Source organism: Ranitomeya variabilis, chromosome 2 (assembly GCF_051348905.1).
Source record: "Ranitomeya variabilis isolate aRanVar5 chromosome 2, aRanVar5.hap1, whole genome shotgun sequence".
NCBI classification, from domain to species: domain Eukaryota; kingdom Metazoa; phylum Chordata; class Amphibia; order Anura; family Dendrobatidae; genus Ranitomeya; species Ranitomeya variabilis.
In genome coordinates, this window is record NC_135233.1 from 906632214 (window position 1) to 906645983 (window position 13770).

The 13770-nt window shown below is 43.6% G+C and overlaps 1 protein-coding gene across 1 annotated transcript in view; it reads left to right on the forward strand.

The window, feature by feature from the left end:
• The first annotated feature begins 6568 nt into the window (after window positions 1–6568).
• TNFSF10 (TNF superfamily member 10) overlaps window positions 6569–13770 on the forward strand; it is a 31466-nt gene continuing 24264 nt past the window's right edge. Inside the window, exon 1 of the mRNA XM_077290525.1 lies at window positions 6569–6805. Coding sequence (XP_077146640.1) covers window positions 6680–6805 — 126 coding nt within the window. The 5' untranslated portion in view covers window positions 6569–6679. The remainder of the gene's footprint in view (window positions 6806–13770) is intronic.

The following is a 13770-nucleotide window of genomic DNA, read 5'->3' on the forward strand; positions in this document are numbered from 1 at the left end:
AAGTGCTCACGACACATCTAGATAAGTTCCTTAGGGGGTCTAGTTTCCAAAATGGGGTCACTTATGGGGGGTTTCCACTGTTTAGGCACATCAGGGGCTGGCCAAACACGACATGGCGTCCGATTTCAATTGCAGCCAATTTTAGCTTGAAAATGTCAAACGACGCTCCTTTCCTTCTGAGCTCTGCCGTGCGCCCAAAAAGTGGTTCTCCCTCACATGTGGGGTATCAGCGTACTCAGGACAAATTGGGCAACAACTTTTAAGGTCCATTTTCTCTTTTTACCCTTGGGAAATTAAGAAAATTATTGCTGAAAGATCATTTTTGTGACTAAAAAGTAAAATGTTAATTTTTTCCTTCCATGTTGCTTCTGCTGCTGTGAAACATCTGAAGGGTTAATAAACTTATTGAATGTGGTTTTGAGCACCTTGAGGGGTGCAATTTTCAGAATGGTGTCACTTTTTGGTATTTTCTGCCATATAGACCCCTCAAAATGACTTCAAATGTGAGGTGGTCCCTAAAAAAATGGTTTTGTAAATTTTGTTGTAATAATGAGAAATTGCTGTTCAAATTTTAACCCTTATAACTTCCTAAAAAAAAAAAAATTTTGTTTCCAAAATTGCGCTGATGTAAAGTAGATATGTGGGAAATGTTATTTATTAACTATTTTGTGTCACATAACTCTCTGGTTTAACAGAATAAAAATTCAAAGTTGGAAAATTGCGAAATTTTCAAAATTTTCGCCAATTTTCCTTTTTTTTCACAAATAAACGCAAGTGATATCAAAGAAATTTTACCACTATCATGAAGTACAATATGTCACGAGAAAAGAATGTCAGAATCGCTAAGATCCGTTGAAGCGTTTCGGAGTTATAACCTCATAAAGAGACAGTGGTCAGAATTGTAAAAATTGGCCCGGTCATTAACGTGCAAACCACCCTTGGGGGTGAAGGGGTTAAATATAAATATACATATATAGGTGTCTCACTGACATATATATATGTATATATACCTATTCTATGTGTATATATCTACTCTATTCTAACCTGTCAGTGTGATTTTACTGTACGCAGCACTGATTTGCCAGCTTTTCAAAGGACACCGGTGCGTACAAATCGGATAGTAATACGGATGTCATACGGATGATGCGATTAAAAATCGCATTGCACTCGCATGACACTCGCATGACAATCGCATACGCTACATCCCTTTTTTCGGTCCAGATTACGGACCGATTTGTCTCTCGCCAGTGGAAATGAGCCCTTAGGGTACATTTCCACTGGCGAGGAAAACGGACGAGTGCAATCCGATAAAAAATCGGATTGCACTCGGACCAATGTTATTCAATAGGTGTCTTTTCATTTGCGCTTTTTTTCTCAGCCGAAATCGGACTGAGAAAAAAATCGCAGCCTGCTGCGATTTGCTGCGAGTCTTGGACGAGACTCGCCAATGCAAGTCAATGGGTGCGAGAAAAAAATCGCACAGCACTCGCACCATGCGAGTTCTGTCCGATTTTTACGCACCGGTGTCCTTTGAAAAGCCGGCAATTCAGCGCGGTGTACAGTTAAATCACACTGACAGGTTAGAATAGACTAGATATATACACATAGAATGTGTATATATACATATATATATATGTCAGTGAGACACCTATATATGTATATTTATATTTAATGCAGCGCTAGATAGCATTAAAGCCGCTAATTCAATTGCCGGCTTTTGCTCTCTCCTTCACAAACCCGACAGGATATGAGACATGGTTTACATACAGTAAACCATCTCATATCCCCTTTTTTTTGCATATTCCACACTACTAATGTTAGTAGTGTGTATGTGCAAAATTTGGCCGCTGTAGCTGCTCAAATAAAGGGTTAAATGGCGGAAAAAATTGGCGTGGGCTCCCGCGCAATTTTCTCCGCCAGAATGGTAAAGCCAGTGACTGAGGGCAGATATTAATAGCCAGGAGAGGGTCCATGGTTATTGCCCCCCCCCCCCGTGGCTAAAAACATCTGCCCCCAGCCACCCCAGAAAAGGCACATCTGGAAGATGCGCCTATTCTGGCACTTGGCCACTCTCTTCCCACTCCCTGTAGCGGTGGGATATGGGGTAATGAAGGGTTAATGCCACCTTGCTATTGTAAGGTGACATTAAGCCAGATTAATAATGGAGAGGCGTCAATGATGACACCTATCCATTATTAATCCAATTGTTTGAAAGGGTTAAAAAACACACACACACATGATTTAAAAGTATTTTAATGAAATAAACACAGCGGTTGTTTTAATAATTTATTGCTCTCTCAATCCATTTGCTGACCCTCGCTTGGCAAAACAATAAACGCACAAAATACATACCCTCTGTTGAACCATCACGTCCCACGAAGTAATCCATCTGAAGGGGTTAAAATAATTTACAAGCAGGAGCCCTGCAAAGGCAGCTGTGCTCGTGCTTGTAATTCCCCGGAGAATGAAGGAAATGTAGGTCATTGACCTACATTTCCTTCAGTCGCGGTGATGCGCCCCCTGGTGGATGTCCTCATATGACCTGGAGCGTGGGAAAAAGTTCCCAGGCTGCAGTTCATGAGAACATCCAGCAGGGGCGCATCACCGCGACTCAATGTAAGTACAGATCACTGCTTTCCTTTCAGCACCCGGGGATTACAGACACGAGCGAGTGGTTTATCGCAGCTCGTGCCTGTAATATTAGTTAACCCCTTCAGATGGATTACCGCGTGGGACGTGATCAGACATCAGAAGGTATGTATATTGTGTGTTTATTATTTTGCCAAGCGAGGGTCTTCAAATGGATTGAGAGAGCAATAAATTATTAAAACAACCGCTGTGTTTATTTCATTAAAATACTTTTAAATCATGTGTGTGTGTGTGTTTTAACCCTTTCATACAATTGGATTAATAATGGATAGGTGTCATAATTGACGCCTCTCCATTATTAATCTGGCTTAATGTCACCTTACAATAGCAAGGTGGCATTAACCCTTCATTACCCCATATCCCACCGCTACAGGGAGTGGGAAGAGAGTGGCCAAGTGCCAGAATAGGCGCATCTTCCAGATGTGCCTTTTCTGAGGTGGCTGGGGGCAGATGTTTTTAGCCACGGGGGGGCCAATAACCATGGACCCTCTCCTGGCTATTAATATCTGCCCTCAGTCACTGGCTTTACCACTCTGGCGGAGAAAATTGCGCGGGAGCCCACGCCAATTTTTTCCGCCATTTAACCCTTTATTTTAGCAGCTACAGCGCCGAAATTTTGCACATACACACTACTAACATTAGTAGTGTGGAATATGCAAAAAAATGGGGATATGAGATGGTTTAGTGTATGTAACCATGTCTCATATCCTGTCGGGTTTGTGAAGGAGAAGGAAAAAGCCGGCAATTGAATTAGAGGCTTTTAAGCTATCTAGCGCTGCATTAAATATAAATATACATATATAGGTGTCTCACTGACATGTATATATGTATATATACACATTCTATGTGCATATATCTACTCTATTCTAACCTGTCAGTGTGATTTTACTGTACACGGCGCTGAATTGCCGGCTTTTCAAAGGACACCGGTGCGTACAAATCGGACAGTAATACTGATGTCATACGGATGATGCGATTAAAAATCGCATTGCACTCGCATGACAATCGCATACGTTACATCCGTTTTTTCGGTCCAGATTACGGACCGATTTGTCTCTCGCCAGTGGAAATGAGCCCTAAGGGCTCATTTCCACATGCGAGGCACACGTCCGTATCTCGCATGTGGAAACCAAGCTGTGGAGCCGGCACTCAGGAGCGGAGCGTGCGGCCGCATAGGAACACATGGAGCTGCACAGCTCCGCTCCTGAGTGCCGGCTCCACAGCTTGGTTTCCACATGCGAGATACGGACGTGTGACTCGCATGTGGAAATGAGCCCTTAGGCCGGCGTCACACTCGGCGTAAGACAATACGGTCCGTATTTTACGGCCGTAATACGGCCGAAATACGGTGAAATGTTCCCAAAATAGTGATCCGTAGGTAGGGTGTGTCAGCGTATTTTGCGCATGGCATCCTCCGTATGTAATCCGTATGGCATCCGTACTGCGAGATTTTCGCGCAGGCTTGCAAAACCGACATCTAATGGATTTATGTGCTCAAATGTTCATTAAAACATATATACAGTATATATATATATATATGTCATTGAGACACATATATATATATTCTGTATTTAGATTTCATTCAGCGCGATATCTGTGAACAGCCGGTAATTCAATTGCCGGCTTTTCATTTCTCCTGCACAAACCCGACAGGATATGAGACATGGTTTACATACAGTAAACCATCTCATATCCCCTTTTTTTTTGCATATTCCACACTACTAATGTTAGTAGTGTGTATGTGCAAAATTTCAGCGCTGTAGCTGCTAAACTAAAGGGTTAAATGGCGGAAAAAAATGGCGTGGGCTCCCGCGCAATTTTCTCCGCCAGAGCGGTAAAGCCAGTGACTGAGGGCAGATATTAATAGCCAGGAGAGGGTCCATGGTTATTGGCCCCCCCGTGGCTAAAAACATCTGCCCCCAGCCACCCCAGAAAAGGCACATCTGGAAGATGTGCCTATTCTGGCACTTGGCCACTCTCTTCCCACTCCCTGTAGCGGTGGGATATGGGGTAATGAAGGGTTAATGCCACCTTGCTATTGTAAGGTGACATTAAGCCAGATTAATAATGGAGAGGCGTCAATTATGACACCTATCCATTATTAATCCAATTGTTGGAAAGGGTTAAAAAACACACACACACATGATTAAAAAGGATTTTAATGAAATAAACACAGCGGTTGTTGTAATAATTTATTGTTCTCTCAAATCCATTTGCAGTCCCTCGCTTGGCAACATAATAAACGCACAAGATACATACCTTCTGATGTACTGTCAGGTCCAACGATGTAATCCATCTGAAGGGGTTAACTAATATTACAAGCAGGAGCCCTGCTATAATGCAGCTGTGCTCCGTGCTTGTAATTCCCCTGCGAATGAATGAAATGTAGGTCATTGACCTACATTTCATTCATTCGCGGTGATGCGCCCCCTGGTGGATGTCCTCATATGACCTGGAGCGTGGGAAAAAGTTCCCAGGCTGCAGTTCATGAGAACATCCACCAGAGGGCGCCTCACCGCGAATGAATGAAATGTAGGTCAATGACCTACATTTCATTCATTCGCAGGGGAATTACAAGCACGGAGCACAGCTGCATTATAGCAGGGCTCCTGCTTGTAATATTAGTTAACCCCTTCAGATGGATTACATCGTTGGACCTGACAGTACATCAGAAGGTATGTATCTTGTGCGTTTATTATGTTGCCAAGCGAGGGACTGCAAATGGATTTGAGAGAACAATAAATTATTACAACAACCGCTGTGTTTATTTCATTAAAATCCTTTTTAATCATGTGTGTGTGTGTTTTTTAACCCTTTCCAACAATTGGATTAATAATGGATAGGTGTCATAATTGACGCCTCTCCATTATTAATCTGGCTTAATGTCACCTTACAATAGCAAGGTGGCATTAACCCTTCATTACCCCATATCCCACCGCTACAGGGAGTGGGAAGAGAGTGGCCAAGTGCCAGAATAGGCACATCTTCCAGATGTGCCTTTTCTGGGGTGGCTGGGGGCAGATGTTTTTAGCCACGGGGGGGCCAATAACCATGGACCCTCTCCTGGCTATTAATATCTGCCCTCAGTCACTGGCTTTACCGCTCTGGCGGAGAAAATTGCGCGGGAGCCCACGCCAATTTTTTCCGCCATTTAACCCTTTAGTTTAGCAGCTACAGCGCTGAATTTTTGCACATACACACTACTAACATTAGTAGTGTGGAATATGCAAAAAAAAGGGGGATATGAGATGGTTTACTGTATGTAAACCATGTCTCATATCCTGTCGGGTTTGTGCAGGAGAAATGAAAAGCCGGCAATTGAATTACCGACTTTGCACTAACAGCGCTGCGTATTTCTCGCAAGTCACACTGCTGGTCCGTGTGGAATCCGTATTTTTCTCGCCCCCATAGACTTTCATTGGCGATTTTTTTGCGCAGTACGCTGACAAACGCAGCATGCTGCGATTTTGTACGGCCGTAGAAAGCCGTATAATACTGAACCGTAATATACGGCTAATAGGAGCAGCCCCATTGAGAATAATTGTGCCGTATGTTATGCGAGTTTTACGGACGTAGTTTCTGCGCTCTTACGTCCGTAAAACTCGCCAGTGTGACGCCGGCCTTAGGCTGAGAGTGCCAATACTTTTGTCTGGCTGATTTTTGGAGTTTTCTGTGAAATGATCAATGTTTTGCTTTTTGCTTCATTCTATTTTGTGTTTTTTCATTTAAGACAAATTAAATGAAGATAATAATACGAAAGAATTTGTGTTTGCAATCATTTTCAGGAAGAAACTGAATATTATCTGACAGAATTGCAGGGGTGTCAATACTTTTGGCCACAACTGTATCTTACAGGGGCCAATAGAAACTCTTGTAAACTTGAAACCAAATAAAAGCAGGTTGTATAAGAGCCATGGTTCAAGCAGTCAGTAAGGAAAAACGAAAGCCAGAGTTTAAGAATGTTCCTCCCTCCCTATAAGAGGGCGTAGAGGAGAGTGCACCTCACCACTCAGAGTGCAATCCTCCTACCATGAACATGAAGGCTGCTCCAGGATCCCCCTATCTCCCTCTGGCTGGAATTGTCATTTTCATACTCTTGCTTCAGTCTCTATTTTTTGCAGTCACATTTATTTACTTCAGAAATGAAATGAAACAGGTATGCTGCGTCTTCTTCACCTTTTGAAGCTTTTCAGACTGAAGCTTTCCTGACAGCTGGGGGCGACAGCCTTTTCACAGTAGCACACTCGTGTGTATACATACACATAGATTATACTTCATGTGTGTGTATATATTATATTTACACATATACTTCATGCATATATACATATATTATACTTCCCATAGTCTATATATCGTACATACTGTATATGTTTTTCTGTCTTTTCTCAGCTTTCTGTGGGAGAAGGGAATAAATCCTGTTGATTCCTTCATGCACTGCCGATTTCTGACTTTTTAGAGTTTAGAGCCTTTGTGATATTTTTCTCTGCTGTTTGCAGGGTATATGCTGCACCATTATTGCTCTGCAGCTGCAGAATACCCTGGTTAATATCTCTGGCTAGTTTCCAGAAATCACAAGGTTGTCCAGTGTTTGTGTCTGGAAATGTTCCCGGGGCACATTAGTGCTGTTTTTCTCTAAGTCAGATATGAAGCTTATTATCTTTTTATTATTGTGTGCATGAAATCTGCTGAATTTGCTATTTAACTATTTGGGACGGTACTGTCTGCAGAGCAATAATTCTAGAATGGAAGTTACTGCTTGGGTGGATCTTCAGTCCTATATAAAGTGACAAATAAGACATTAAAGGCTACGTTTCCATGATGAGTTTTTGGCAAGTTTTTTGCGTATTTTCGGGGGGAAAAATGCAAGTAACCTATTTTATTTAATGGGTGAAGAAATGGTACATAAAATCTGCAACATTAGAAGCTCATTGTGGGAACATCGCCTAACAAACCCAACACTTCTGCTTCTGACATACTTGGGTCAACAGAATCTACAGCTCACCATCTGTTCCAATCTCATGCAGGGGGGCAATGGGGTGACGTCAGGGCCGGACTGGCCATTTGGCAATTCTGGCAAATGCCAGAGGGGCCGGTCTGGTTGTGGGCTGCCTTGTGTGATACATTGTTAACAGAATCAATGTTCTCAAGACCCCCATACTGTTAACAGTTGTGACGGAGCACAAATCCGGTCACTCCGTCACTTACCTCAGCATGCCGTGGGTATAATTAGAAATATTGGTCTTGTAGAAAATCTTCCTTTCCTCCATCCAGGGTAATATTAGTAATATATCCCATCTGGTTATTGGGGACGGGGACACCATGGGCCTGTGTGATTTCAAATGCCAGGACTGAATTTCATCCCCAGTCCGTACCTGGGTGACGTTACAACATTGCACAGTTGTAGGTGTTGTGTGACGGTACAGTATTGTTATTTTGTGACGTTAGTGTGTGATGTTTCAGTGTCTCTCAGTTGTGGGTGTTGTGGTCTTTGCATCAAAGCTTAGTGTGCAACCACATCCATTGAGAAGTTTTAGGATGTTTTGACCATACAGTTGAGCAGTAGTAATCTTGTGATCAGTTTGCAATTCTGATGAAGTTCCTCCACTGGAAACTCTGGGATTATGGCTGCCCTGGTGTTTACATGCGCGTCCATGTAGCCAATATACACAGCTGGTTGTTGTAGGCTACAATAGAGACGTAGGTGTGTGAGCCTGTAAACAAGCTCAACCCTGTAACCATAAAACACAAACAGTGCTTGGCTATATGAGCACTGCGAAGTAAAGGTAGATATCCCATCTACATTCCAAACTAGCAAGAAAAGAAATGCAAATGTACATGCATGTGTTATAAAATGCCCAAGGACAGTGGTTTAATGTATAGGCCATATGTAATGTTCTATATACTATATGTATGGTTGGATTATAGGGTGGTAATAGGGACAAAATAACTGGGGCCTTCATCATACTCCTTATAATGATTCACTGCAGACTAGAGCTATGTTCACATTGAGTCTTTTCAGCCATGTTCACACGTTCAGTATTTGGACAGTAATCGAAACCCAGGTGAGGAACAATGAGAGGAAAAGTATAATAGAAACACGTTCTCACCCAATTGGGATCCATGTTCTCTGGCCACTGTATAGCACTATTACTTAGGCAAGGTCTGGAGGTATTAAGTTACTCTATTTGTGTTTCTAAGTTTAAGGATATGCGCACATGTTGCGGATTTTGCTGCGGATCAGCAGCCGTTTTGACACTGCAGATTCCCAGCAGTTTTCCATGTGTTGTACAGTACCAAGTAACCCTATGGAAAACAAAATCCGCAGTGCGCATGCTGCGGAGTCAATTCTTTGTGTGGATTCCGCAGTGATTTACACCTGCTCCTCAATAGGAATCCGCAGGTGTAAAACCTCAGGTGGAATCCGCACAAAATCCGCGGTAAATCCGCAGGTAAAACACAGTGCTTTTTACCTGCAGAATTCTCAAAACAGGTGCGGAAAAATCCGCAGAGGTTCCATCTACGTGTGCACATACCATAATGTCTAGTTTGTTTCTCTTCCCAAGGGACCTTGAATTGGCCCAATTGTTTTAGCTGAACTTTAATTTTACCCATTAATAGATTAAAAAAATCCCTGATACATTGTAATTTAACTTTCTTTTTTCACTCATAAATCCCTGCAAATGTTATTGCTTATGAAGGTTATAAGGTACAAGGCTATTAACCGATTGTAAAGTGATAAAAAGGAAGGCAATGTTCTTGGGCACTGATAATAATGTTACATTCTCAGCAGACAGGATATTGTTTAGACCATAAAAAAGGGAGAAACCAGCACTGCTTAAGGTCAGGAGTCAGGACACAATACATAAGGTGCACATGCACATACTAAATTCTATCTGTATTTCAAATTGTTTAGACCATAGTTCACACTATCATTAGCAGATTATAACAAAATAGGAGGATAACATGCATGTTTTCAGAAAAATCTTTCTTTTGTGGTATTTTTGTGCCATGGAAAAACCATTAAACACCACTTTAAAATGCTGTAGAAAACTGCACGATCCAAAGGGAAATTCAAAAAGTGCAGCTAAGTCTTACAGTAAAAAAATAGATGTGAAGTAATTGACAGCTTCATACTTAAATTACATTTTTTACTTTAACTGATGTAAAAAGGCAACTGGAAAAAGTTGAATATCCACCAATAAAGAATGATCTTTTTCATCTAAATAACTTAGGAATTGTGCCCGCCTTTATTTTTCATGTATTTTTATAGTAGGTGGAACTGTTTGTTAGAGGCAGCTTTAGGGCTCATACTCACATGCGAGAAACTCGGATGAGTCTCACACGTCAATACCCGGCACTCAGATTGGAGCGTGCGGCCGCATAACAATACATGCGCTGAACGCGCCGCTCCTTTGTGCCGGGTATTGATGTGTGAGCCTCATCTGAGTTTCTCGCATGTGAGTATGAGCCCTTAGTCATATTTCTGCTATGTACAATGACCAATAGAGGGCGCTATGAGATGTGCTGCATACATGCAACCTATACATTATACCCAATAACACAGTATGCAGTACTGGACACTGCCTGGTGGTTGGAGGCAATCTGAACTTCAAAATAGAACTCAAGTGGGCAGAATTATGAATGCCCCTGTATTTTCCAGTCACCGTATTTCTGATATTTGTGGTGCACATTAGTATAATAAGGCTAAGTCCTAACGATGAAGGCTTTCGTGCATTTTTCCACTATATGTTTGCTGTGTAAAAAAAAAAATGCATCGTATTTAAATACAACTTGATGCTTTTATATATACTGGAAGCTGGATCCTTTACCTGTCTTGGACATATCTCCCTAAAACTCCATGCAGTGGGGCGGTTTCTGGGCTTCCCCACTGACTGGATCAATTTTGGAAAGGGTCAGCTGGATCATTTCGTTTGTTTGAATATAAAAAAAAAAACATGGATGAATGGGAATATTGTAATATAACTTCACATCTGGCTAAAAAAAAAAAAAAAACTCAAGGGAACTGCCCTGTATGAACTCTCCCCTAGTAATCTGTTCCAGATGTAAATTGCATCAGGCTTTTTGTTTAGGAAAGGAAATACAGTATGGGGAGAATGCAGGGGTTTGTATGATTTAATAAGGCCTCATCCTCTGTGCTGTGGCAGTGGTGAAGTTCTTCACACTTTTGATTCTAATTATTAATTTCTTAACACTGAATGCAAGCAATCCTACGTACCTGAAAATGAAACCAAAGTGTTTTGTTTTTATCCGAGCTCTGTGTTAACCTAGGGAGGGTCTGGATTTCATCCTGTTTCTTTTCACAAACAAGGAAGTTGAGCCCAGTCCAGCAATGAAAGATAAGATATGACTGATTGCTTGCAGGCATCCACTGAGGTGGGATATACAAGTGGAATCCCCTATGGAGTTTATAATGTGAGCGCTGCACATGTGTATACCATTACTGTAAGCATTTTTAGGGCAAAAAAATGTCTCCAGGTTGCAAGGGGTAAGGTTTCTCCTTGTGGTGAGTGACTAACCAGCACTGGCTTGTCAAGGTAAGGAGGCTTATTCGCCGTGCAATGCTCCTCTGGGAAATATAATATGCAAATTGCCTCTTCAGAGAAAAAGACGACTTGAACTCTATATAGTGCCACTTGTTGGAAGTAGCGATCCTACAAGTCAAAATCAACCCTTTAAAGAACCTTGCAATATGGCTTAGGATAAAAGACAGATCAGTATCTCAATTCACAGACATGGTGTTTTGGGCTGTTGGCCCTCGTCAGTACGAAGCATGAGAACTAATTTGGCTAGGTGAGAGGCTCTGGACTGGCGTCTAAGGCCACATTCACACAGTCAGTATTTGGTCAGTATTATACATCCGTATCTGTAAACCAAAACCAGGAGTGGAACAGTCAGAGGAAAAGTATAATAGAAACACGTCACCACTTCTGTATTCATCACCCACTCCTGATTTTGGCTTCCAAATACTGATGTAAAATACTGACCAAATACTGATCGCGTGCATATGGCCTAAGGGTGCGTGTCCATGATCAGGATGGCCGGCGGTATCGCCGGAGCGGCGAAGCCGCTAGGCGCTAAGCCCCGCCCCCTTTCTGGGACGCGATGATGCCGGATGTGTTAACTGTACACATCCGGGATCATCGCTCTCTCCCATAGCGCCCTGTGATATGCCTTGCGGGGACGCTGCGTCCCCGCAAGGTGTACGGACATGCTGCGATCTGAAAAGACGCGCAGCATGTCCGGAGTCGCAGGGAAGACGGATGCGGGTTTCCACGCATAGTGGACACAGGATTTCATAAAATCCCCTCCACTATGCTGGAACATCTGGACGCTGCGTGTTTGACGCTGCAGCTCTGCGCAGCATCAAACACGCAGCGTTTACTGACCGTGGACACTCACCCTAAGGGTATGTGTCCACGTTCAGGATTGCATCAGGATTTGGTCAGGATTTTCCGTCAGTATTTGTAAGCCAAAACCAGGAGTGGGTGATAAATGCAGAAGTGGTGCATATGTTTCTATTATACTTTTCCTCTACTTGTTCCACTCCTGGTTTTGGCTTACATATACTGATGTAAAATCCTGACCAAATCCTGATGCAATCCTGAACGTGGACACATACCCTAAGGGTATGTGTCCACGTTCAGGATTGCATCAGGATTTGGTCAGGATTTTTCATCAGTATTTGAAAGCCAAAACCAGGAGTGGGTGCGTGTCCACGTTCAGGATGGCCGGCGGTATCGCCGGAGCGGCGAAGCCGCTTGGCGCTAAGCCCCGCCCCCTTTCTGGGACGCGATGATGCCGGATGTGTTAACTGTACACAACCGGGATCATTGCACCCTCGCATAGGGCCCTGTGATATTACTTGCGGCGACGCAGCGTCGCCGCAGGTAACACTGACATGCTGCGATCTGAAAAGACGCGCAGCATGTCCGGAGTCGCAGGGCCGACGATTTCAAAAAATCCCCTCCACTATGCTGGAACATCTGGACGCTGTGTGTTTGACGCTGCAGCTCTGCGCAGCGTCAAACAAGCAGCGTTTACTGACCGTGGACACATACCCTTAGGGGTAAGGTTTCTCCTTGTGAAGAGTGACATACCAGCTCTGGCTTGACAAGGTAAGGAGGCTTATTCGCCGTGCAATGCTCCTCTGAGTTCAAGTCCTCTTTTTCTCTGAAGAGGTAATTTGCATATCCAGGTTGCAAGCAATTTCCCCTCATGGGGTGCAAATGAAGTCTGTTGGCCTAGGCTGATAAGGTACCGTTACACTAAGCGACTTACCAACGATCACGACCAGCGATCGTGATCGTTGGTAAGTCGTTGTTTGGTCGCTGGGGAGCTGTCACACAGACAGCTCTCTCCAGCGACCAACGATCAGGGGAAGGACTTCGGCATCGTTGAAACTGTCTTCAACGATGCCGAAGTCCCCCTGCAGCACCCGGGTAACCAGGGTAAACATCGAGTTACTAAGCGCAGGGCCGCGCTTAGTAACCCGATATTTACCGTGGTTACCATAGTAAAATTAAAAAAAAAACACTACATACTCACCTTCTGATTGTCTGTCACGTCCCCCAGCGTCCACGCGCTGCTGCAGAGAGCTTTCCCTGCACTGAAGGTATCAGCGGCGCCGGCAGTAACAGCGGTGATGTCACCGCTGTGCTCTGCTTTACAGCCGGCCGGCGCTCACACAGTCAGTGCAGGGAAAGCTCCCTGCAGCAGCGCGTGGACGCCGGGGGACGTGACAGACATCAGAAGGTGAGTATGTAGTATTTTTTTTTAACTTTTACTATGGTAACCAGGGTAAATATCGGGTTACTAAGCGCGGCCCTGCGCTTAGTAACCCGATGTTTACCCTGGATACAAGTGAACACATTGCTGGATCGGTGTCACACACACCGATCCAGCGATGACAGCGGGTGATCAGCGACGAAATAAGGTGCTGGCCTCCTAGCTCCGACCAGCGATATCACAGCAGGATCCAGATCGCTGCTGCGTGTCAAACACAACGAGATCGCTATCCAGGACACTGCAACGTCACTGCAACGTCACGGATCGTTGTCGTTCTCGTTGAGTGTGACGGTACCTATAGTATAAGCTAAGCAT